Source organism: Triticum aestivum, chromosome 7A, assembly GCF_018294505.1.
Source record: "Triticum aestivum cultivar Chinese Spring chromosome 7A, IWGSC CS RefSeq v2.1, whole genome shotgun sequence".
In the NCBI taxonomy this organism is placed as follows: domain Eukaryota; kingdom Viridiplantae; phylum Streptophyta; class Magnoliopsida; order Poales; family Poaceae; genus Triticum; species Triticum aestivum.
Window position 1 is genome coordinate 694,636,598 of NC_057812.1, and position 23,601 is coordinate 694,660,198.

Consider the following 23,601-nt stretch of genomic DNA (forward strand, 5'->3'; position numbering starts at 1 on the left):
GCAAACTCTCAACTGACAGGGAAGAGGGGCCCAGCTTCCGTGGAAAATTTAGACTTCCTTTTTCATGCTGCGATCACATAAAATTGGCAATCTCACTGCCCCTTGTCGCAGTTGCGCCAAAGCGCCTATCCTAAACCTAAGCACGTCCACTCATAGATTTAATTTTTTTTCAAATTTGAGAAAAATTCCATGAGTTTCCGGAAAAAAACCAAAACAAATTCGCGAAAAAACGAAAATGTCTGTGAATTCAATAATTATCAAGGATCTTGAAAAAATGTTCAGATTTTTTTAAAAGAAGTTCTTTGCATATAAAAAAAGTTCATAAATTTTAAAAATAAAAAAGTTCATCAATATTCTTTAAAAAATATACTCCCTCCGTTCCTAAATACTTGTCTTTCTAGGCATTTCAACCAGTGACTACATACGGAGCAAGATGAGTGAATCTACACTCTAAAATATGTCTACATACATCCATATGTAGTAGTCATTTGAAATGTCTAGAAAGACAAATATTTAGGAACGGAGGGAGTAAAATATAAAAAAGTCCATCAATCTCGAAAAAAATCATCTTTTTTAAAAAAGTTCACCAAAATTATATTTTGAAAAAAAGTTCATTGAATTTTAAAAACTTGTTCATCGAAATTGAAAAAAGTTCATCAATTCTGATAAATAAATCATTGGTTGTAAAAAAATAAAAAAAAGAAAAAAAAGAAACATGAATCAAAAAAGAAAAGAGCTAAAATCTACATGCCACCTCCATTGGACGAAGAGCTACCTCTCATCGCCCCTCCACCATGCCTAATCCTGCCAGTCGACCACCTCTACTTTGTCCACCTCTCCTCTCCTATGCACAATCCTTTCGGCTTCATCAAGCGCGCCATCGACGCCCATCGCGGAAACCCCTCGGTCGCAGTAACCTCGTCCGCCCACGGCGCTACTCTGCTCACCTTCCCGAGCCGCAACGTCCGCTGGAACGTCACCGGCCACGGCGACATCGAGTTCGAGGGGAACATGCTCTCGTTTGAGCGCGTGGAGCACACCGACAATCGTTCCATGGCCAACTTCCAAGACCTCATGGAGATCGAAGCAAATGATTTCCCCCGTGAGTTGTGGCATGAAGATGGCGTCAAATACTTCTTCGCACGCCTCGGCTCCGTCTCTACTCTCGAACAGTACTGTGTGTGTGCTGGCGACTTCGTGAGCGTTCGCGCTCTGGTGATGGTTACTCGAGGCAAGAAGCTGGAGTGTTTGACAAAAAACTACCACAATTGGGGTTCGTGTCCCACATAACTACCACTTTAAAAAAGTGACTGATAACTATCAAAAAATTGAAATCTCGTAACTAAAAACTATCATTTTTGAAAAATAGCCAGTTCAAACGATTTAAACGCGTTTATGATATGTGGGGCCTGTTTTTCAGGGCTGACGTGGTGGGACCATTAAGTTGACCGTTAAGATAGGTGGACCCCACACGTCAGCATCACCTTCTTCCTCTCTCTCTCTTTCTCTGTTTGCTATTTCAACAAGCACCTTATGTGCATCGGGTAGCACCACCGTGCCGATGCGTCAAGGCCGGTGAGCAGCGGCAGCCCGTGGCGCCGGTGAACAGCAGCATCCCATGGCGCCGGCGACCTTCTTCCTCCTCCTCCTGCTCCCTGTAGTGGGAATCCTATGAAGCTAGGCTCGCTGGAGCATGCCAACAGTCCCCGTTGCTAGCCTCACGGCCGAGAGCGGCGCGACCGGACGCCGAGCCCCACCGGCTTGTCCGACAGGTCCAGCTCCACGCCCATGGCGCGCGTCAGCTCCCCGTTGCCGTCCGAGAGCAGCAGCACCTTGTCGCATCAAGAAGGCGTCGTTGACGGAGACGCAGGCCACGACGTCCACCCCCTTGGCACGCAGCTCCCCGGCCTTGGCTACGAACCCCGGGAGGTGCCTCTGGGTGCAGGTGGGCGTGAACGCGCCCTGGACCGCGAACATGACCACATTCTTCCCCGCGATGAGGTCGCGGACCGTCACCGTCTTCAGCTCGCCGTCGGGGGAGTCGAAGTAGGAGAGCGCCGCGTCGGGGAGCCGGTTGCCGACCGTGATGGTCGTTGCAGCGGCCGGGGACGCGGTCGCGGAGGGGGCTCGCGGGCGCTAGGCGGCGGGAGGCGAAGGAGAGGGAGGAGGAGGGGGCGCGCGAGAGGAGGGCGTGCCTGGCCCCTGCGGCAGCGGCGGTGGCTGAGAGGGTGGTGCGGGTAAGGGGAAGGCAACGGGGAGTCGTCTTAAAAGGCGAGGACGGCCATGCCAACATCAATGGCAGTGGCGCACGAGCTCGTCACCGCCGGTGGTCTTCATGCACTCGCATGCGCGTGGTGCCAGTCGGTGGTGGTGCACGCCACCACCCGAGCCTGGGGCCAGAGTTCTACTTGTTCGCCGTTGTGCTGGCGGTGAAAAGAGCTGACGCCGGTGTGCTGCTCTGCTGCGGGTAAGGTGTTCGAGGAAATGCCAACAAAAAGAAGAAGAGGAGGAAGAAGAAGGTTGGTGCTGACGTGTGGGCCTCGCCTGTCATAACGGCTAACATGACAGTCAAAATAAACGGAGTTGACTTTCCTGCCACATCAGCCCTGACAGACGGCCCCGCATGTCATAAACACATTTAAATCTTCAAAACTGGCCATTTTTCGAAAGTGGTAGTTTTTAGTCACGAGATTTCAATTTTTTGATAGTTATTAGTCACTTTTTTAAAGTGATAGTTCCGTGAGACGCGAACTTTAATTGTGGTAGTTTTTTGTCAAGCACTCCAAGAGGCTGCCTCCTGGACTCGTCGTTCTTTCCGGGTCCACGACCTCATCACATTCTCCCTCACCCAACTCGACTTCCGCGCGCATGGGATCGGTCCGAACGACCCGTCCCCGTTCTCCTCCGACGATGGCAGCGATGCAAGCTCCAACGACAGCCACGCCTCTGCAGTCCGCGAGGCCACACTTCGGGAGTTCGCCGAGCGCGCAAGGGGACGAGGGCCGCATCCCTCGCCTTGATGCTTGCTGTGGAGACGTCACGGCGCCTCTGCTGCCTCCAAAGGCGCCACCTCCATGCCAACCTTCATCGCCATGCAACCTGGTGATGCTTTGCCGTCTTTGCTCATTCCTTCTCTCAAGCTCTCTCGGTCACTCCGTCGGTCGCCTTGGCCGATGCGGCCACACACTCTTCGTCGCCCTTCCTCATGCCCACGGATGGGGAGATGTCCATCTTCGTCGCCCTTCCTCACGCCGCTGCTAAGCTGCATCGTAGTGCGCGCATCACCGAACACGAGGCACCTTTCTACGTCCCGATGGCCACAAGGACGTCTCAAGCTAAGGCCGCCAAGTTTAACCTCTCCAAGGCCTCCGTCGATCTCGCTGCGGCTGTCCACGGCTCCTCCCTCTGCGACTCGGACGGGCATGACTCAGACGTGGACGAAGCAGCAGATAGGCTAGCGCAGATCGCTCTCATCTGCGGTGCTGACGCTGATGAGGCGGACGCCATACGTGCCGCAGGTGCTCTGCCGTCTCCATGATCATCACCAATTCACCACTTGAACCGCTTGGAGAGTGCGCCCTTGGGAAGGGTGCTTTTCGCTCGTTGCACCCGCAGCCGCACCCAGCTTAATTTCTTTCTGTAGTCTCCATATGTTTAGCCTCTCTGTTAGCATCGATAGGATAGTGTTTCGATGCTCTGCTCCTTCCCCCATGTATTTCCTTGCTACCTTCGTTCTCCTATCAGCGGTGTACCACTTTTTTTATGAATCAATCCAATTTCAGTATTTTATCATGGAACGTTCGCGGTCTCGGTGATGCTGATAAATGCAAAGATATTCTCTCTGAACTAATCACACTCAAACCCTCTGTCGCTCTACGTCAAGAATCCAAACTCGAGAACGTTTATGTCACCAAATTATACTCGTTCATGCCTCGATCCCTAGACCAAATCATCTCCCTCCCAGCCATCGGCATCCTATCCGCGGTCAACTCACACGCCCTAACCCTCCTTAGCCACTCACGCGGTCTCTTTACTACATCTCTAAATCTATCTTGTCCCACATACGGCACCCTCCTAACCGTATCCAATGTTTACGCCCCCTCTCAACGCTCGCTTAAAAGTTATTTCATTCAAGAGCTAAAAGATATCTCGCCTGACAGCTCAACTCATTGGCTTCTTATTAGCGATTTCAACCTCATCCGGTTTGCCTGCGAAAAAAATAATAACAATTTCCACTCCGCGGAAGCTGACATGTTCAACTCAGCTATTTCCGACCTACAACTCATCAAGCTCCCACTCCTCGACAAAAATTTCACCTGGTCCAACAACCGTTCAAACCCAACCCTGGAACGCATCAACAAAGCCTTCTTTAACCTAGCTTGGGAAAATAGCCTCCCTAACTTCACCCTCTCCTCCCTAACAAGATTCTCTTCCGACCACGTCCCGCTTATCGTCAACGTCTCTTCGCATATCCCTCGCCCCCGCCTCTTTCGTTTTGAATCCTTCTGGGTTGTTCACCCGGCTTGCAACCGCATCATTCGCCGCGCTTGCCCTATTACCCTGTCGTCTATCCCGTCGGACCTCGCCCTGGCCTCTGCTGTTAAGCGGACCAGAGCATGTCTCAAAGCTTGGTCCAAAAGTCTTAGACCTGTACACCAACGAGAGATCGACTGCAAACTTGTCATTGACAGGATCGATCGCTTGGAGGAAAAAGTTTCTCTCTCTCGTCCCGAGGCCTTCCTTAGACTTGTTGTTATCACTTCTCTTCAATGTGTTGTCCGCCAAAAACTTCTCTTCTGGAAGCAACGAGGGAAAGTTAAAGCCGTAGTCGACGGTGACAAAAACTCCAAAAATTTTCACGTTTCTGCCTCCCAGAGGTTCCGCAAAAACAACTTCGCCATCCTCGAAGAAAATGGGACGGAGTTCTCTTTCCACGAGCAGAAAGGCTCCATCCTGCACAACTTCTTAGAGAATCTGCTAGGCTCTCGAACTGAAACATCCTGGCGTTTCTCGCTCTCTGATCTTTATCCAGCAACCCTCCCATAGCTTCATCACCTTGACTCCCACTCTCCCCTCAGGAAATCCAAGATGCCTTCTTTCAGATGAATGTAAATGCCAGTCCAGGCCCTGATGGCCTCGACCCGGGTTTCTTCCGAAAATTTTGGCACAACATAAAGCACACAATCCTCCCCTTCTTTGAAGACTTCGCCAACCTCCATGTTGATGTCGAACGCTTCAACAAGGCCCACATGATCCTGCTTCCCATAAAAGGAGCAGCTAGGACTCCAGATGATTTTAGGCCAATCTTCCTTCAAAACTGCACACCCAAGGCGCTCGCCAAAGTTATCACTAATAGGATCAAACCTCTTGTTCCCCTTCTAGTTCATGGCGACCAAACATGTTTCATTCTGGGAGATGCATTGCCGAGAATTTCATCTATGTTGTTGACCTCCCGAGTGCTTGTCACATCAGGAAAGCTCCAACCGTGGTGCTCAAACTTGACTTTTGCAAAGCCTTTGACTCCATCTGCTGGGACTCGCTCCTTCTCATCCTTCACGCTCGGGGTTTCCCGTCCACCACCATTAAATGGATCAAAACTCTACTTACCTCTGGCAACACTGCCGTCCTCCTCAATGGGACGACGGGCCCATGGATCAACTGTAAGAAGGGCCTCCGACAGGGTGACCCTGTATCCCCCTACCTCTTCATAATCGTTGCTGACCTGCTCCAACGCTTAATCCTACACGCCTCCTCCCCAAATCACCTCTGCCACCCAATCTTTCCTGATCGCCCCCCTACGGTCCTTCAATACGCTGATGATATTCTAATCATAGCTCACGCTTCCCTTGAAGCCGCAGCTATTCTCAAGGAGATCCTCGACAACTTTGCCCTAGCTACCGGTTTAGCTATCAACTTCCATAAAACCACTTTCGTTCCAATTCACACAGACCCCACCGCTAGCCACAACATTGCATCAACCTTCGGGTGTGGCCTCTCCTCCATCCCCCAAATCTACCTCAGACTCCCCCTCTCTCACACTCGCCTTCCCTCCTCCGCCTTTGAACCTATCATTCAACGCTTCCTAAAATACCTCTTATTGGGGAACGTAGTAATTTCAAAAAAATTCCTACGCACACGCAAGATCATGGTGATGCATAACAACGAGAGGGGAGAGTGTTGTCCACGTATCCTCGTAGACCGAAAGCGGAAGCGTTAGCACAATGCGGTTCATGTAGTCGTACGTTTTCACGATCCGACCGAGCAAGTACCGAACGCACGGCACCTCCGAGTTCAGCACACGTTCAGCCCAATGACGTCCCTCGAACCCCGATCCAGCTGAGTGTTGAGGGAGAGTTTCGTCAGCACGACGGCGTGGTGACGATGTTGATGTTCTACCGACGCAGGGCTTCGCCTAAGCACCGCTACAGTATTATCGAGGTGGACTATGATGGAGGGGGGCACCTCACACGGCTAAAAGATCAAACAGATCAATTGTTGTGTCTCTGGGGTGCCCCCTGCCCCCGTATATAAAGGAGCAAGGGGGGTGCGGCCGGCCTAGAGAGGGGGCACGCCAGGAGGAGTCCTACTCCTACCGGGAGTAGGACTCCCCGCCTTTTCCTTGTTGGATTAGGAGAGAGAGGGGAAAGAGGTGGAGGAGAAGAAGGAAGGGGGGCGCCGCCCCCCTCTCCTTGTCCTATTCGTACTAGGGGGGACGGGCGCGGCCCTTGCCCTGGCCGCCTCCTCTCTCTTCCACCAAGGCCCACTAAGGCCCATTAAGTCCCCGGGGGGTTCCGGTAACCTCCCGGTACTCCGGTAAAACCCCGATTTCACCCGTAACACTTCCGATATCCAAACATAGGCTTCCAATATATCAATCTTCATGTCTCGACCATTTCGAGACTCCTCGTCATGTCCGTGATCATATCCGGGACTCCGAACAACCTTCGGTACATCAAAACATATAAACTCATAATATAATTGTCATCGAAACGTTAAGCGTGCGGACCCTACGGGTTCGAGAACTATGTAGACATGACCGAGACACATCTCCGGTCAATAACCAATAGCGGAACCTGGATGCTCATATTGGCTCCCACATATTCTATGAAGATCTTTATCGGTCTGACCGCATAACAACATACGGTGTTCCCTTTGTCATCGGTATGTTACTTGCCCGAGATTCGATCGTCGGTATCTCAATGCCTAGTTCAATCTCGTTACTGGCAAGTCTCTTTACTCGTTCCGTAATACATCATCCCGCAACTAACTCATTAGTTGCAATGCTTGCAAGGCTTAAGTGATGTGCATTACCGAGAGGGCCCAGAGATACCTCTCCGACAATCGGAGTGACAAATCCTAATCTCGAAATATGCCAACCCAACAAGTACCTTCGGAGACACCTGTAGAGCACCTTTATAATCACCCAGCTACGTTGTGACGTTTGGTAGCACATAAAGTGTTCCTCCGGTAAACGGGAGTTGCATAATCTCATAGTCATAGGAACATGTATAAGTCATGAAGAAAGCAATAGCAACATACTAAACGATCGTGTGCTAAGCTAACGGAATGGGTCAAGTCAATCACATCATTCTCCTAATGATGTGATCCCGTTAATCAAATGACAACTCATGTCTATGGCTAGGAAACATAGCCATCTTTGATCAACGAGCTAGTCAAGTAGAGGCATACTAGTGACACTCTGTTTGTCTATGTATTCACACATGTATTGTGTTTCCGGTTAATACAATTCTAGCATGAATAATAAATATTTATCATGATATAAGGAAATAAATAATAACTTTATTATTGCCTCTAGGGCATATTTCCTTCACCTCTGCGGGTGGGCTGCCAAACTTCCCTCAAGCGGGGCAAGGCTCACGCTGATTTCCTCCACGCTAGATGCCCTCACCACCCACTTCATGTCTGTCTTTAGGATCCCCAAGAAAATCATTAAAAGACTAGATGCCATCCGTAGATCCTTCTTCTAGGCTGTTGAGGAAACCTGTCCGGTGCTAAGTGCCTCATTGCCCGGAAAAATGTCTATACGCCCAAGGCGGCTGGTGGTCTGGGCATCAAATCTCCTGCCCTCCAAAACAACTGCCTCCTTATGAAATTCGCTTTCAAACTTCTTCAAAAACCAGACCTGTCTTTGGCTAATTGGTTTTTCCAACACTACTCTCTCGATTTTACATCAAATCCTCACAACCCATCCTACCTTTGGAAGATCGTTAATAGTCAACTAAACTCCCTTCGTAATATCTCCTTTGTCCTTACCAATAATGGTTCGTCCACCTTTTTCTGGCTCGACTCTTGGTTGCTTCCTACTCCGCTCGCAGTTTCTTACCCGCATATTTTTTTTCTCACTCCACCTCCCCCTCCATCCTGGTATCTCAAGTCATGCATATGGTTTACTCGCTACTCTTCGGAATCACCTAACGAATGTTGCTTCCCTCGAGCTTGCGTTCGTTTTGTCTTTGTTGCAGGATGTTACCCCCAGTGACGCGCCAGACGACAGGTTCCTCAACCACGGCTACCCATTCTCCTCTAGGTGCGCTTACTTGCTGCTCTCCTCTGACCACGAGATTGACCTCAACGCCGGGTACATTTGGAGCTCCAAGGCACCTATCAAGGTGAAGATCTATGGTTGGCTCCCATGCCGTGACCGCCTGAGTACGATGGCTAACTTGCTACGTAAGACCATTACCTCTCTTCTTGCCCTTGGTGTGGCCTTACATTGGAGGATGCGACGCACCTTGCCTTGCTCTGCCCATGCGTGACCTAGGTGTGGTCCCTGTTGGGCCTGCAGACACCTCTCTCCATCGACTAAGTTTGGGAAACTCCTACCCCAGCTGGCCTTGACATCAACATTTGGCCCACAGTCGCCCTCGCCATCCTATGGAAGCTATTGGACTCTAGGAATGCTCGTGTCTTCCACAACGAGCTACACCCCCTGGATACCCTTAGGAACATTATTTCAGACTTTACTCTTTGGGCCTTTAGGTTTAAGGACCCCGTAAGTAGGGAGGCTGCCGTGTCTTGGCGCCTATACCTCTCCTCCCACTGTAATCTATGATGTAACTTGCGCTTGGGCGTTTTTTGAGTAATATATTCAGGTGCGGACCGTCTCCCCACATTGGGGGTAGTTGCGATACATAGAAATGTAAAAAAGAAGTACATGTACACAAGCGTCAAGTGGCGTAGTGGTTAGTGCAGTTTACTTACAGCAAAGAGATCGTGGTTACTTGCAGAATGAACTGCAACCGGCGGTTAGGATTTCCCGATACTGTAACACCGCGGGAGCTATATCTCCCTTACATCGAGATTTATGCTCCCCTCGTCTGAAAGGTTTTCCCCCACGTGTAGCTATTGGGTCGGCCAAGCTTCATCCAATTTTTTTCCTTCGTGGATCATGTTTCCATTGAGACGAGCCCGTGTTCGCTCCCATTTCTTCCTTTTTTGTTTTTTTCTCTTTACTCCGTTTTTCTTTTGTGTCTTCAATTGTTTTCTTTGGTTTTTTTGTTTTTCTTTGTTTTTCAACCGGTTTTCTTCATTATTTTCCTTGGTTTTCCTGGTTTTCTTTGTTTCTTTATTTTTTGTTTCTTTTCTAGGTATCCTTCGGGGTTTTGTTTTCTTTGTTTCCTTTTCTTTTTCACATAGTTTTCCTTCAGATTTCTTGTTTCTTTTTCTTGGTTTTGTTTTTCCTCCTATTTTTTTTCTCGCTGTACTTCAGTTTTCTTTGTTTCATTTATGTTTCTTTGTCGTTTTTCGTCATTTTTCATTTTTCTCCAACGCATGTCTAATTATTTTGTTTTGTTTGTTTTTTATTCCTTCCTTTTCTTTTGTTTTTTGTTTGGTTTTCTTATTTCTTCTCCTATTTTATTTGGTTTCTTCATCACTAGACTTCATTTTTGGGTTTTTTCTTTCATTTTTCTGTGGTTTCTCTTTTGTTTTTTTTCATGATATTCATCTGTTTTCTTTTCTTTCTTATTTTCCTTCTATTCTTGTTTTATTTTTGTTTCTTTTTTATTTTGAACGGCCTTTTTTGTTTTTCTTTATTTGTTTTGAACAACTCAGGTGCAGCTGTAGTGAAACTAGGCCACTTCCTCAAGCTATCTCTTATTGGGCTGTCAAAAAAGAAAAGAAAAAGAAAACTCTCACTCTGATATGCTTGCTCATTCTGTACACTTAGTCAATGCTGCACACAGTTGCACTTGATGTACTGCTGATCAGTGACAAATTTTGCAAAACTTGTAACAACTTTATCATTCAAAAACACAAATTAGGTGTAGTCCTTTTTTTTTGCAGATGCAAATTATGTGTAGTTCATGATAACTGACCACAAGTTTGGCTTGTTTTACCCTGAAAAAGAAATACTTGGCTTATTTTAACACGATTCGTTTGACACCGTTCTGACATTGCTGGCCCGCCTGCCAGGGCCCACGGCCCGCTGCAAATCAGAGCACACGTGGCAGCCTCGGATTGGCCGAGCGACGTGGAAGCTGAGGATGAGCATTCCTCTCCGGCAGTCGAACATTGACAATACTTCCATCCAGGCAGTTCACGCTTTTTTGCAGAAAAGTTTATAAAAGAAGCCATCCGCGAAACCCACCCGCACAAATCCAAAGCAGCATTCCCCCGTCGGCTTCCACCTTCCCCTCACGCGCGCGACCTCGTCGTCGTCGCCGGCTCGGAGATCTCGCCTCGCCCGCCGGCAGCAGCCATGGACGCCGTCGACTCCGTGGTGGACCCCCTCCGCGAGTTCGCCAAGGACAGCGTCCGCCTCGTCAAGCGCTGCCACAAGCCCGACCGCAAGGGTAAATTCTCAACCGCTGAGCGTCCTCTGCCTCCTTGTCTTTGGATCCGGTTTGTTTCAGTCCAGATCTGACGCTGTTTCGCTCTCCAGAGTTCACCAAGGTGGCGGCGCGGACGGCGATCGGGTTCGTCGTCATGGGGTTCGTGGGGTTCTTCGTCAAGCTCATCTTCATCCCCATCAACAACATCATCGTCGGCTCCGGCTAGGTATGCCCGCGTCTCCTCCGATCCCGTCTCCCTCCTGCTTGCACGGTTTAGTTAGACTTGGGTCCTGTTCAGTGGCGTAGCTAGGGGGTGGCCAGGGTGGTCCATGGACCACCCTGGAATTCCCCCATAGCTTATGTATAGTGTAGTAAAAAACATTTCGTTTAAAATAAAACAAAACTTGTGTAAATATTTCTATTACCGGACCACCCTGACAAATCGGGCTGGCTACGCCACTGGTCCTGTTTCGCGGTGTGGTCTGTTGGATCTGCTGTGCGCGCGCCTGCCCCCGTGGAATTGGGTGCTGTGGGCTTCGGGACTTGGAACATGTTGAATTTTAGCACATCTTCTTAGGAAATTCCTGAAGGGGAGCCTTGGCGCAGTGGTAAAGCTGCTGCCTTGTGACCATGAGGTCATGGGTTCAAGTCCTGGAAACAGCCTCTTACAAAAATGTAGGGAAAGGCTGCGTACTATAGACCCAAAGTGGTCGGACCCTTCCCTGGACCCTGCGCAAGCGGGAGCTACATGCACCAGGTTGCCCTTTTTTTTTCTTAGGAAATTCCTGCTGTGAGCAATATTTTGTATATAAGTTAGGTTTTAGTAGATCATGCTAATTTCCTACTTTGTTAGGAGAATTGGGATGAATTCAGGGTAATCAGCTGTGGGGAACTGGGGGTTGACTCTTGACTTTTAAGTTTGTTTGACCATGTAAATCTTCCCACAAGTGCGACCGGACAAGTTGAAATTCTGAATGAATTGTTTGTGAGAAGTAATCGGTTGCTTATACTTTATAATGTTTTGATTTGATAGTAGTATCCCGAAATTCAATCACCTTTGGTCTGAATATTGGTCTCGACAACTAGAAATAGTACTCCTGTTTTGAGGAACTTGGATGTAATGAGGGTGGCGATCTCTTCCTCCGAAATTCTGACCCTGAGACTGTGAATTCGGATGATGCAACTGTAGTTTGTAACAACCTGATGCTCCCCAGAATTCGCCGACTGTACTAGGCTGATGTGTACATCCTTGATTCTTTGTTGATGGTTCTGTCCCATTACCAGTTGAATGGTCACTTCTCTATTTGGGAATCATGATTGTGTTCTAGAGAAGCCTTCTAGAAAATCATGTGCTGTCCGTGCCATTTTTCCTTTTTACCTACGGCATTACCTCGTTTTCGCGCCCATTTTCTCATTAGTGACCTTCCTCTTCTCATGTGAATATAAGCAGTGCACTAATGGACCGTTCTGTTTCGCTGCAGGTTGGAGGACGACATGATGCGGGGATAGTGCGATGCCGGCAGTTGAGCCTGCGGTGTGTCGAAGTAGGCGCCCAAAGTTTGTTCTGGACTTGTTGTTAAAGGCCTGTTTTGTGAGAAATTGTCATCAGCTTAATCTTCGTAATGAGTATAGATCTTGAAGTAGCGAGTTATAAAGTACTCCCTCCGTTTCAAAATAGATGACTCAATTTTGTACTAACTTTAGTACAAAGTTGGGTCATCTATTTTGAAACGGAGGGAGTATTTGTTTTGTCATGATTCCCTATTGGTGCAAAGCTAGATCGCTGATTGCAAGTGCTGATTACCGGTGAGACGCGCACCACTGCCAACTACTTGGGCCACACTCACGTGATTCTGAAAATATAGAAATATGAAAAACGTAAGCATATAGAAATAAGAATATGGTGGTAAGAGCATCTCCAGCCGCCCCCCGGAGCCTAAAAAGAGCAGCCTGGAGGCGAACCGGCGCTAGCTCGGCCCCTGGGAGCGACCTAACTCCCAGTCACGCCCCCAGGCGCCGGCTCCAGGATGCGAAAAATTCGAACTTGATCGTTCCTGCTCGTCACAAAAGACGCCACAAATCCGGCGATCACAAGTCACAGTTCGGCGATAGTTCGGCGATCGTATGTAGCCTGGCGTACAAAAAAGAGAGCGCCGCAAGTTCGCGTGCGCAACGAATCACTCGGCGGGGTTGGCTTCATGCGTCGGCGGAGTCAGCGTGTGCGGGCTCGGCGGTGTCGGAGCTGCTTCGGTGCTGGGCGGTGTCGGCGCGGCTTCGGTGCTGCTGGGCGGCGTCGTGGAGGCGTCATCACTCAGGCTTGGCGGCGGCGTGGGCGTGGGCGCGGGAGTTGGCGTCGACGTCGTCGGCAGCTGGTTCAGGATGAGGCCGCGCTCCACCATGTGCCTTGAGCTTCTCGTCGTTGCTCTGGAGCATGTCCGCCCCGCCCATCAGAAAAGCCAGGTCGGTGTTCCTCTTCTTCGCGGCGACGTTGGTCCGCAGCAGGTCGAACTTGATGGTGCTGTTCGTCAGCAACGACGACCACCGCGCCGCGGTTTTCTCTTCACGCAGGACGGCCCGGGCCTGTGCGTCGGCAAAGTAATGCTCGATGGACTCCTGCACTCGCGCGGTAGCCGCGTCGGCGTGTTTCCCCTTCTTGGCCCCTTTGTTGCCGTCCGGCCGCCCCTCTAACGCGCTCGGAGTCGGCGCGTCCGGCTTTATGTCTCCTTGGCCTTGTCGAGGGTGCGCCGGACTTCCGCCCACTTCTCGCACTTGTCAATGCGCTTGTAAACGTGGAGGTACTTGAATTCGGCGTCGCGGTTGTCACGCCGATACAGGGCGAACATGCGCAGCAACTGCGCGGAGGAACAAACAGTTGGCGGGCATAGACGACGAAGAGAGGCGGGAGAACGGCGTGGCATACCTGATCCTCAACGCTGGCGCCACTCTTCGGGCGAGCCGCGACCTCCTCGACGACCCCATGCCATTTGTTGCACGCCCCCTGGATACGCCCCTAATGGTTCGCCATCGCCTTGGAGCCGCGCTGCATGTTGACGCCTTTGAAGTAGGGGTTGACGAGTTTCCGCTCGTCGAACTCGGCCTTGATGCGGTCCCAGTACGTCTCGAAGCTCTGGTTCGTGCCGGTGGTCGGGTTGAGGCAGACGACTTTCCATGCTTCGGCGAGGCATTCCTCCTCCTTGGACGCCCACTTGATGCGCGGCTCGCCTGGCCTGGCCGCCTGCTTCTTCTTCTTGCGCCCCTTCGTCGGAACAGGCGCCGGCTCCTCCTCCTCCTCCTCCTCCTCCTCCTCGTCCTCCTGCGCCTCCTGCTCGTCCTCGCCATAGACGTAGCCGAGCTCGCCGTCCATGCCGCCGCTGAGATCCACCGTCTCGTCCTGGGTGACGAACCCGGGAGACATGGCGGCCGCGGCCGAACCTGTTGCGATGATGTCGTCCATGTCGGCTTCGGTCTCGTCGGTGTTGCCGAGGTGCGAGAAGGGCAGCGGGCCACGGCAGAAAGGGGGCGTCGGTGAGGACGCGTAGGCGGGCGGCGAGTAGTTGTATGGAGGGTACTGCACGCCGGCGAAGGCGGGGCGAGGGTGTGCGCTGGGCCGGGTGTCCATGAGGAAGGTCATGTTTGGGTTGAACCCACCGTGCGCGTCCCCGTCGGCGTAGCCCGGCGAGGGCGATCCCCATGGCTGCGGAGAACCGACGCCTTGCTGTCCCCAGGGCGCGTACTGGGCGTGGCTACCGGGTGGATTCATCATCCCCGCCTGGTCCGCCGATGAGGCAGCCGCAGCCGCGCGCGCCGCATTGTCGCGGGCCTTCTTGGCGATGGCCCTGTTCCGCCGGTCGGCGGTGACAGCCTCGCGTCGCGAACTTCCGCCCTCCATTCGGCATTTGGCATGCCCGGTGGCTTGGACGGCGGCGCCCTCGGCTTCCTCTGCTTCGACTGGGCGATGGTGCCGGTCGCGGTTGCCGCCGCGCTGGGACGACGTACTTCTTCGGTGGCATGGCGGCCGACTGGAAGGCGAGCGGGAGGGAGTTTGGCGGGAGGAAGGAAGAGAATGGCGGGAGGAAGGCGAGCGGGAGGGAAGTGGGGGAAAAGCGGCAAGAAACGGCGGGAAGAGGCGCTCGACTCGCCGACAGGGCGGACCCACGCGCCCTTTTCGCTTGTGCCGGCTCCCCAGGCGCCCCCTAGGGCGCCGGGTTCGGCCTGGGTCCGCCGGCACCAGTTTTGGCCCGAGCCGGCGAAAAACGGGCTTCTGGAGGCGTGACTGGGCCGTTTTTTCGGCGTCGGCGCGGCAAAAACACCTGGGGAGGGCCTGTTGGGGCGCGGCTGGAGATACTCTAACATATGTATAAAATAAAACATTCTTGCTCAAAGAAAATATATGTATAAAACAGAGGGTTGAAAAACACATTAAAGCTTTAAGATGTGGTCGATATCCATCATTTTTATGTTGGCTTGATATGTGCAACCATCGACGAAATCAAAAATACAATTCCAAACTCCATCGTTTTTTCGCACTTTTTTTCCGAAAAGCTAAGAAAGGCCAGTGAAAAACCTAAAAGTCAAAAAAAAAGGAAATATGAAAACCGAATGAGCGCTCCTCAAGTAGTTGCTCTCCGAAGTAATTATTATTGAGATCAAAACAAGGAGGCTCCCGAAGGAGACCATGTATTTGTTTGTATGATTAATTATTATTTATATATCATGTAAAGTAATTGTGGTGCAGTAATGTGTACTAATAAGTTCTACTTTCTTCGTTCCACAATATAAGACGTTTACAAATCATAGTGTGGATTTTGTACCAACACAGAGCAGGTACATCACCCAATTCTATACTTGAGATTTGTGCTTCACTTTACTGAGCAGGTATATGAGTAAGGGCTTTTGGAGGCTGAGCTCCGCGGAGCTTGTTTTCAAAATACGAATTTCCACTTTGTGAAATTTTTTGTATACACTCACACATATTTATTGCGTATGTGCAAAGATTCATAGCCACAGAAAAAAGACAAAAATGTATTTCTAAAATGGGCCGATATTTTTGTTGTTGGGCCGGAAATTTGTTCTTTTTGTACAGTCTACAAATCACAAAATTTTCAAATGATTTTTTCACACATGTGTATGGAAATCATATCAGTTTCATGGAATTTTTTTAATTTTTTTAAACTTCAAAATATGACTTTTGATTCTTTCCAAAATACCGAGCTCCGTGGAGCTCGGCCTTCGTTGGCCTTCGTTGGCCTTCGTTGGCATTTTCCGGCAGGTACATGGTCTATATGCACCACCTATTCTATACTTGAGATCTGTGCTTCACTTTACCGAGCAGGTACATGGCCTATATAAACCACATGCACACAGATCATGCACATTTCTTATAGGTGTTTTTTTTAGAAAAAATCTTGAACATTTTTTATTTTCAAACTTGTTAAAAATTCAAAAATAATTTTAAAATCTGGGACACTTTTTAAACTGACAATTTTTAAACTACATGAATATTTTAAACGTTTTCTAAATTCAAGGGGTTTATTAAAATTTCTGCACATTTTTTTAAAATCATTATTTGTTTTTCAAATTTTTAGAAATGTAGAAACATTAAATTAGCCAACATTTTTTAGAAAGTTGTGAACAATTTTAAAATTCCATTAAAAATTAAAATCGACATTTTTTGGAAAATCTGGAACTTTTTATTTAATATGTGAACAATGTTTTAAAACTTCCACAATAGCTACTTTTGGAAAGAAAACCTTGCTCTAAACCTGTCATCCTAGCATCGTAGCCAGATTAAATTGAATAATAATCAGACCAGTGTGTGTTTGTTCACTCACAACTCGCTACAGGCAAAGATGGTGACCTCATACAACCTAGTACATGCATAGTTTTTTCAAGAAACAAGGACCCGGCCGAGTTTCGGGCTAAGCTCTACAAAATGCCAAGCCAGGTCTGGGATATTTTTAGCCGAGTAACATGGTAAACAATTATTCCATATTTAAATACAAAATGAATCATCACAGGACAAATTAATGATCCATTACAACTGTGTTTCTAAAAACACAAAATCCCCATTTCACTCTTTCTTGAGGAGAAAGTTGAGGCCGAAGCTCATTGAAGATGCCATGCTTTAGGCGCGGAGCAAGTGGCCTCATATATTACCTAATACATTGATAGGTTTTGTTAGAAACAAGGACGGGGCCGAGTTTTGATCTAAAAATGTGAAGCCGGGCCTGACACCTGTCCAACCGAGCAACATGGTATAAGACAACTTTTGTATTTCAAACTACATAAATCATATTGTGGCAAATTAATGAATCATTACACCCTTTTTTAGGTCCGATGAATTATTACACCTATTTCTCTAAAAAACAATCCCTCATTTCACTCTTTTGGGTAGAAAAGCGAGGTCGAGCCCATCCCTAATGTCGGGCTTTCGGTCCGGGCTGCCCATGCCCAGCTTTACCGTGGGGCATGATACACCCTAAATTTCGGTGCTAAAGGTCTCATTCATAAAAATAAATAGAAAAGGTTGCTTTCCATCCAATACCTCCCTTCTTCAAGACAAAACCTAAACTTGTATTCATAATCGCATAAACATTCAATTGGTTATGCTCCTTTTTACATCACATGACGCAAAGAAAAATCCACGCCACACGAGGAAACCTCCCTTTTTTCTGTTCGAAAGGATGATAATAATCACATATAAAGAACCGGTCAAACGGAACCCGTACGATCCGAACCGGACCCGAACTTTCAATACCTTTTCTAAAACTCGTGGATTTTTCACATATGTTTTAAAAAAAAACTCTTTTCCCTAAAATGAATGAAATGCATTATGAGCCGGCCTGGCCAGAGTGAAACATGAGCTCCTGCCAAACCAAACATATGTTGAAACATGAGCTAAGTGAGAAGATGTTCCTATTACTAGCATATATTGTAGGCACCAGTAGAGTAGGATTGATGCCTATCTACTTGTGATTTTACAGCCGTCGGGCGTTGGGTACTTGGGTGGGTAAATAATTGAAGAGGGAGGAGATACACACGGTAGAGCACTAGCGGTCACGTGCCTCGCTTCCTCTTCCGGCTCGCCGCGCCGCGTGCAGCAGCAGCTTTACCCTCCCCACCAATTGCCCAAAACGATCAACCCCAAGGACTGCTCCCACGCCGGGCCGGCCGCCGGCCGGGGTTGACACACCCACTCCGTTCCACTCCCCACGGCGGCGGCGGCGCCGGATGGACATGAACGGAGCTAACCAAGGTACGGCCGCTCCATGGTTCCGGCCGGGCAAGCCTCTCTTCGTCCTGCTGGTCAGCAAGAAACGCCTCTCTTTTTTCTTCTCTTTCGATTTTTCTCACGGCTGTCTGCTTGCTCGCGCTGGCACACCGGCTGTCAGGCTGCGGCGAGGACTGCGACGCGGAGGGCTGCGAGCGCGGGGCGGACGGCTGCCAGGAATGCGAGTGGTGGAGGCTGCACTGCTACTGGAGCCACGCTGGCGACCACCCGAGGCAGTTCTCCCTCGTCGCCGGCGACGATTTCGCGGACCATATGGTACGGGTTCAATGTCGCTTCCTTCCTCCCTCCCTTCCGATGTCTGTCTGTCTGTACTCTGTCGTCATGAGAATAATGTTGGTTGGGGTAATGGTCAGAATCTCGCTGAAAAATAATGTTTGGTTTCGTTCTAGCCTTGGTGCCTGATGCTCTTCATTCTTGGCAAAGTTCAGATTTATGAGTCCATTAATATCAGGGAGACGGGCATTATTTCCTTTCTCTGGGATTTCAGCTCACGGGTTAAACATCTTTAAGTTCAGTTCACATACAGAAACTAGTATTTTACCTGCAATGTACTGTAGATGGCAAATATGGCGCCCCCAAAATTTGTCTGATCCTAATAAAGAGTTTCTTCTTGATATGTCCAATGTGTCCAGATTCCTGAAGCCCCAAAATTTTACCAGATATATTGTTTGAACTAGTAGAATCTAAGGCTGAACTGAACCAGGGACATGTTACCCATATTTTCTTGCAAAAAAGTATTCACATTTTTGATAGGACTATAGAGTAGTGGAGATATCCAAGTATTTGACCTCTGAATGTGTAAGATAATTGATTGTCAAGGTTAGATTGTTATTCCTGTGCTTGAGATAAATCAAGCTAAGCAAGATCCACTTGCCACTTAAGATCATTGCTCTCAGCTTTCTGCACCATCAAAGTGTTCATTCTACAGTAATCCTGCAACCTGAATTCTTTCTGTCTGAATTTCCCACAACCAGTGAAACATATGTCTCTAAATAACCAAGTGTACATTTCTTCTCCTTGGACAGCGCATACGACCGCCGGTTGCAAGCCATCTGAGAAACTTGATCACTGAGTTCGAGGAGATCCAACTTGAAGCTCCTGATGGCCGTGTGTACCCTGTTAAAATCGGTTGGGAGTTTGGTGACATTGTTCTTAGGTCTGGATGGCACGACTTTGTCAAGGCGCATCACATAGAACAAAACTCCTCCATCCGGTTTGTGTACCGTGGGAACTCCAGCTTCGAGGTTCACATATCCGATTCACCCGGTCACGGCAACTCTTCTCCACCACCTCCTGGTGATTGTCATGTGCCGAATGGTGAAGTCAATTAGGACCTTCAAGTCGTCGAGTGCTTTTGGTAACGCTTTTCTGATGGTTATAACACTCTTTTTTCTTGATGTGCAGAACAGGTGGTGCCTGATCCTGCACATGTTCAGACATCAATCAACATTGACTATACCGCATTCCCTGGGACCAGGCTAAGCCATGAACAAGAGAAGAAAGTGCTAGAACTAGCTCAGAGAAGCATGAGGTCTGAATTTCGTCTGCATGTGGCAGCTGTGAACAAAAGGAATGCCAACGGGGACTGCCATGTTGTAAGTTACATCCTTCCCCACATAATTTCCTGCTTGTGTCTGTGACTCCGACCGATCCATAGGCTATTAATTAATCCCAGCTTGTGTTCTTGCAGTACATACCCTTGACGCTTTTGGACAGTTTCAAAGAGGGGATAACTGAAGCTCCAATTCAGCTCAAAGCCCATAGCAACGACATGATATATGTTGTTGGCGCAAGCAAGCATGGTGACGATCAAGTAATCCTCCAATCTAAGTTGAGTCATTTTGTAGATGGTCACCGCATGCAAGACAACGACCTCCTCGTCTTTAGAAGCAAGGGGAAAGCCCAGCTCGAAGTTCTTGTCCTTGACCCGAGCGGTTGTGAGAAAACCTGGTTTGACACGGGAAACTCTTCAAACGTTTCCAGAGAAGGCCGTCGTGCACACGCTCAGAACACGGCTTCAACATCCTTCGGTTGGGCTAAATCAGGTCAGAGCAATGCACAGCTGCCATATATGTGCATTCCTTCTCTTCATTTCACCACATTTTGGATGACTTTTGTGCTCATTGTGTGAACACCATAAGTAAGCATGGAATGTTTTTCAGGACTCCAAGCTCGCGAGTCGAATGAAGCAGGTTTACAAGCTCCTAGGTCCAACAACTACATATCAACCCAATCGACCCCTCTACATAGCCAACAGAAAGAGAAAGTCGAAGAGAGGGTTCGGGCAATTGGTTCCCAATTTCCTGTGTTTGTTAAAGTGGTTAGCTCCAGTGAGGTTGTTACCAAAACTTCTCTGGTGAGTTCAGATCGATACCACAACCAATACGTATAATCTGTAGTCGGTTTTTTGTTTTGTCACCCCACTACTTTTGCGATTGCGTTTTCAAACAGTCAAACTCACACGCACATAACCCATTTCTCACCTAAAAAACTTGCCACTGCAATTTTGAAGTAAAAAAATGCGCAGTTTTCTTCCTTTTTACCGGAGAAAGGCTTTCGCCCCGCTTCATATATAAAGCAATGAACTTTTCTTCCTTTTGCGGAATGAACCATTGATCCAAGGCTGATCGTCGTATCTGACACTCTTTCGCGCTCTTGGGCAGTACTTGGGCCCGGAGTATGCTTCGGCATGTCTCCTGACCCAGCCAGGGCGCCTCCGCCTCCTGCTGGACGGCGACGACAGGGATTGGGACTGCATGTTGGGCTTGAGGAAATCTAACAAAACTTGGTGGATCGACAGAGCCTGGCCGAAATTCATCTCGGATGTCGGGCTGGAGGAAGATGACATCTGCCTCTTCGAACTGACGGACACGAGCAGTCTCACGATGAAGGTCCATGTGATCCGCAAGTCGGATATACCGGCGCCATGAGAGAGTTTGACTGAAGAATGGCCTGATGCTAGATAGAGCCTGTGTCTAACTGATGGACCCTACACTTTTGCTGACTCCTTGTGCTATTGTTGCTGATCCCTGTATTGCTGCTTGTTTAGCAGCCACCTCATGAACAACTACCTATAACTAACTAGTGATGATTCAGATTTCCACCATCTCTCTCTCTCTCTCTCTCTAGTGAGGTGACAAAAAATCCTGTTGTGTTGTGTTTCCTACTCCCATGTGATGCTTCTTCAGCTGGGACTAGGATGCGTCATTTTTTTCAGTCAAAACTGTTGCAAAGGTACCACATGAATAGTGATATTGTGCAAGATGACATGAAATTGTTATAAGTAGATGCGCAAAAGAGCACTCAACTCAAAAAAAAGAAGCAAAAGAGCACTCAAGTCTGCGTTCACTAAAAAAGAGCAGAAGAAAGGGTCCCAGATGATGTTGTCATCTATAAGATTTTAAATGCAAAACATCCGCCAAATTTTAAATGCAAAAAAACTGAAACTAGAATCAAAGTGTTTTCCCTTCTCCTTATACCCCCACATGGAAAACAGGTTCCGTGTAAAAATGCAGTAACAGTAACAGCTCGGTCTCTCTCTAGTGAGCAGCTCATCACCTCGTATACAATTTTCTACTGTAAGTATTTGGCAAGACTGTCGACCAACATTCAGAGTTGCAAAGGCGTCTGAGCAGAATTTCTCACATTCAACAGGCATCTTGGACAAGCACTGATCTCCATTGATTGATTAGGGTTAGGATGAGTTGGCTGGACGACAGAGAGCGGTCATACCTCGAGAACCAATGCCCAAGATCGCGGCAGGAGATGGTGACGCGATGCGGCCGGCGTTGAAGTCGGAGGCGGCGAGGCGGAGGGCTGGGGGGATGTGAGGCATCGGCGGGGCTACGGCAACGGCAAGGCGGCGGCGTCGAGCTAGGGCACCGAGGAAGAAGAGGGAACTTCTCAGCGGGAGAGCGTACGCTGTAACAAAGGTGCGGCCGAAGCAGAGCAAAGCAGAGGAAGCAGAGCACCCCCTGATTTTCCTTTAGAAGAGCTACAAATAACTCGTAACAAAATTTATTGCTATTAAATTCAAGCCACATGGCATACATTTAGTCACTATCTCAAATACAAATAATTATTGTTTGACTTAAATAATTTGAGCGGATGGAGTACCCGTCCTAATTATTTGTCTTAGATTTCTTTAAATACGGATGTATTTAGACACGTTCCGTATCTAGAGAAATATAAGATAAATAATTTGAGCGGATGGAGTACGATTCTGCATCTGTGCTCTCATTTCCATCATCTCACTGTTTGATTTTCAACCTCAATCTTGTTGACTCTCCTCCCTAGACCAATGTATTTCATAGCATGATCTTGAATTGCCTCTTTTTTCCTTGCCTTCCCATTCATTGGCAACTCATTTCATTCACAAGCTTTGAACAATCCAACGGCCTAAGAAAGCTCCTCCAAGTGCCGGCTTCGTGAGAAGATCACTTTAGTTTAGATTCTGGAAAAAAGTTCTTTTGAATTAAGAAAAACACACTAGTACAAAAACAAGCATTAATAGCGGGCCTCGAAAACGGTTGTGACCAAACATAACAAAGTCGCCTGTAACACCCACACCAAAGTGGTTATTTTTTTCATATAAAAAGCTCTGCGACGGTAGGAAATCTGAAACCGCCTGTAGGAAAGATTGGAGGCGGTGTGGCAGTTTCAGTGAGTACCTAGGGGCGCACCCTCTTCCTTCTCTTTGTGTACCACATATTCATTTTCCTTCCATTTTCCTTTCCTTCCCTGATCCCATGCCAAACCCTAGCACCACCGCCACAATGTTCACCTCGGCGAGCACGCCGACTCTTGAACACTTCTTCACATGTGACTGTCGACGACCTAGTTTCCGTCAAAAGGTGGAGGTGCAGTGGCATATCAGCCCATTCATGGCGGTGTAGTGACAGACCGTCCCATCCGAGATGGCGCAGTGGCATGTCAGCTCATCCGCAGCGGCGCGGTGGCAGATCCAATCCGGCTATGCTATCGACCAAGTGATGGAGCTAAATCCAGCAAATCTCGGGTACGGGGTCCTGATCTGGTAGCTTGGAACGATGGTAACATGAACAAGGGGACATAATGTTTTACCCAGGTTCAGGCCCTCTCGAAAAGTTAAAACCCTACGTCCTACTTTTGTTGTATTGATTGGGAAGTAACGAGTACATGATTGATCTACCTTGAGATCATGTGTCTCTAAGTTGTCCTATATACGGCCTAACCCCAACGGCTTATATAGATACCGGGGTACCTAGGGTTACAATGGTCGGTTGCTATAAGAGGAAAATGTTGCACATCGACATGGCCGCCGACCTGGAGACCGATCTGCAGTGGGCGCGAGACGACTATGTCCGGGATGAAATGGAGCGCCAGCGCCACGCCCTCAAGGAGATCGCCGCTCGGCGCCGCGGCCGGGACGAGGACAGCGTCGTCATCCTCGATGACAGCGGTGATGAGGCGCCAGCGCCGTCCAACCCCGTCCGCCTCGGCACCCAGGACAGGGCTGCAGCAAGGACGGAGGCGTCC

General features: G+C 48.8%; 2 protein-coding genes and 1 pseudogene across 2 annotated transcripts; 2 read left to right on the forward strand and 1 right to left on the reverse strand.

Moving 5' to 3' along the window:
- Positions 1 to 1,462: 1,462 nt before the first annotated feature.
- LOC123154861 (peroxiredoxin-2E-1, chloroplastic-like) lies at positions 1,463 to 2,489 on the reverse strand (annotated as a pseudogene).
- Positions 2,490 to 10,531: 8,042 nt separating this feature from the next.
- On the forward strand, positions 10,532 to 12,433 carry LOC123149407 (protein transport protein Sec61 subunit gamma). Its single transcript, XM_044569064.1, has 3 exons — positions 10,532 to 10,814; positions 10,904 to 11,019; positions 12,275 to 12,433. Exons 1-2 carry the CDS (start codon positions 10,721 to 10,723, stop codon positions 11,017 to 11,019), a joined length of 210 nt encoding a protein of 69 aa, XP_044424999.1. The 5' UTR covers positions 10,532 to 10,720; the 3' UTR covers positions 12,275 to 12,433.
- A 5,428-nt stretch (positions 12,434 to 17,861) lies between these two features.
- LOC123154863 (putative B3 domain-containing protein Os03g0621600) lies at positions 17,862 to 21,202 on the forward strand. Its single transcript, XM_044573479.1, has 7 exons — positions 17,862 to 18,048; positions 18,185 to 18,339; positions 19,110 to 19,401; positions 19,489 to 19,679; positions 19,775 to 20,129; positions 20,247 to 20,440; positions 20,748 to 21,202. Exons 1-7 carry the CDS (start codon positions 18,024 to 18,026, stop codon positions 21,012 to 21,014), a joined length of 1,479 nt encoding a protein of 492 aa, XP_044429414.1. The 5' UTR covers positions 17,862 to 18,023; the 3' UTR covers positions 21,015 to 21,202.
- The last annotated feature ends 2,399 nt before the right edge of the window (positions 21,203 to 23,601 follow it).

What these genes read in the sequence shown, in the direction of transcription:
- LOC123149407 (XM_044569064.1), top strand. Translation starts at nt 10,721, where the DNA reads ATGGACGCCGTCGACTCCGTGGTGGACCCCCTCCGCGAGTTCGCCAAG. An exon ending in CCACAAGCCCGACCGCAAGG is followed by an intron (nt 10,815 to 10,903) that starts GTAAATTCTCAA and finishes TTCGCTCTCCAG; the next exon opens with AGTTCACCAAGGTGGCGGCG.
- LOC123154863 (XM_044573479.1), top strand. Translation starts at nt 18,024, where the DNA reads ATGGACATGAACGGAGCTAACCAAG. An exon ending in CATGAACGGAGCTAACCAAG is followed by an intron (nt 18,049 to 18,184) that starts GTACGGCCGCTC and finishes ACCGGCTGTCAG; the next exon opens with GCTGCGGCGAGGACTGCGAC. An exon ending in TGATTGTCATGTGCCGAATG is followed by an intron (nt 19,402 to 19,488) that starts GTGAAGTCAATT and finishes CTTGATGTGCAG; the next exon opens with AACAGGTGGTGCCTGATCCT.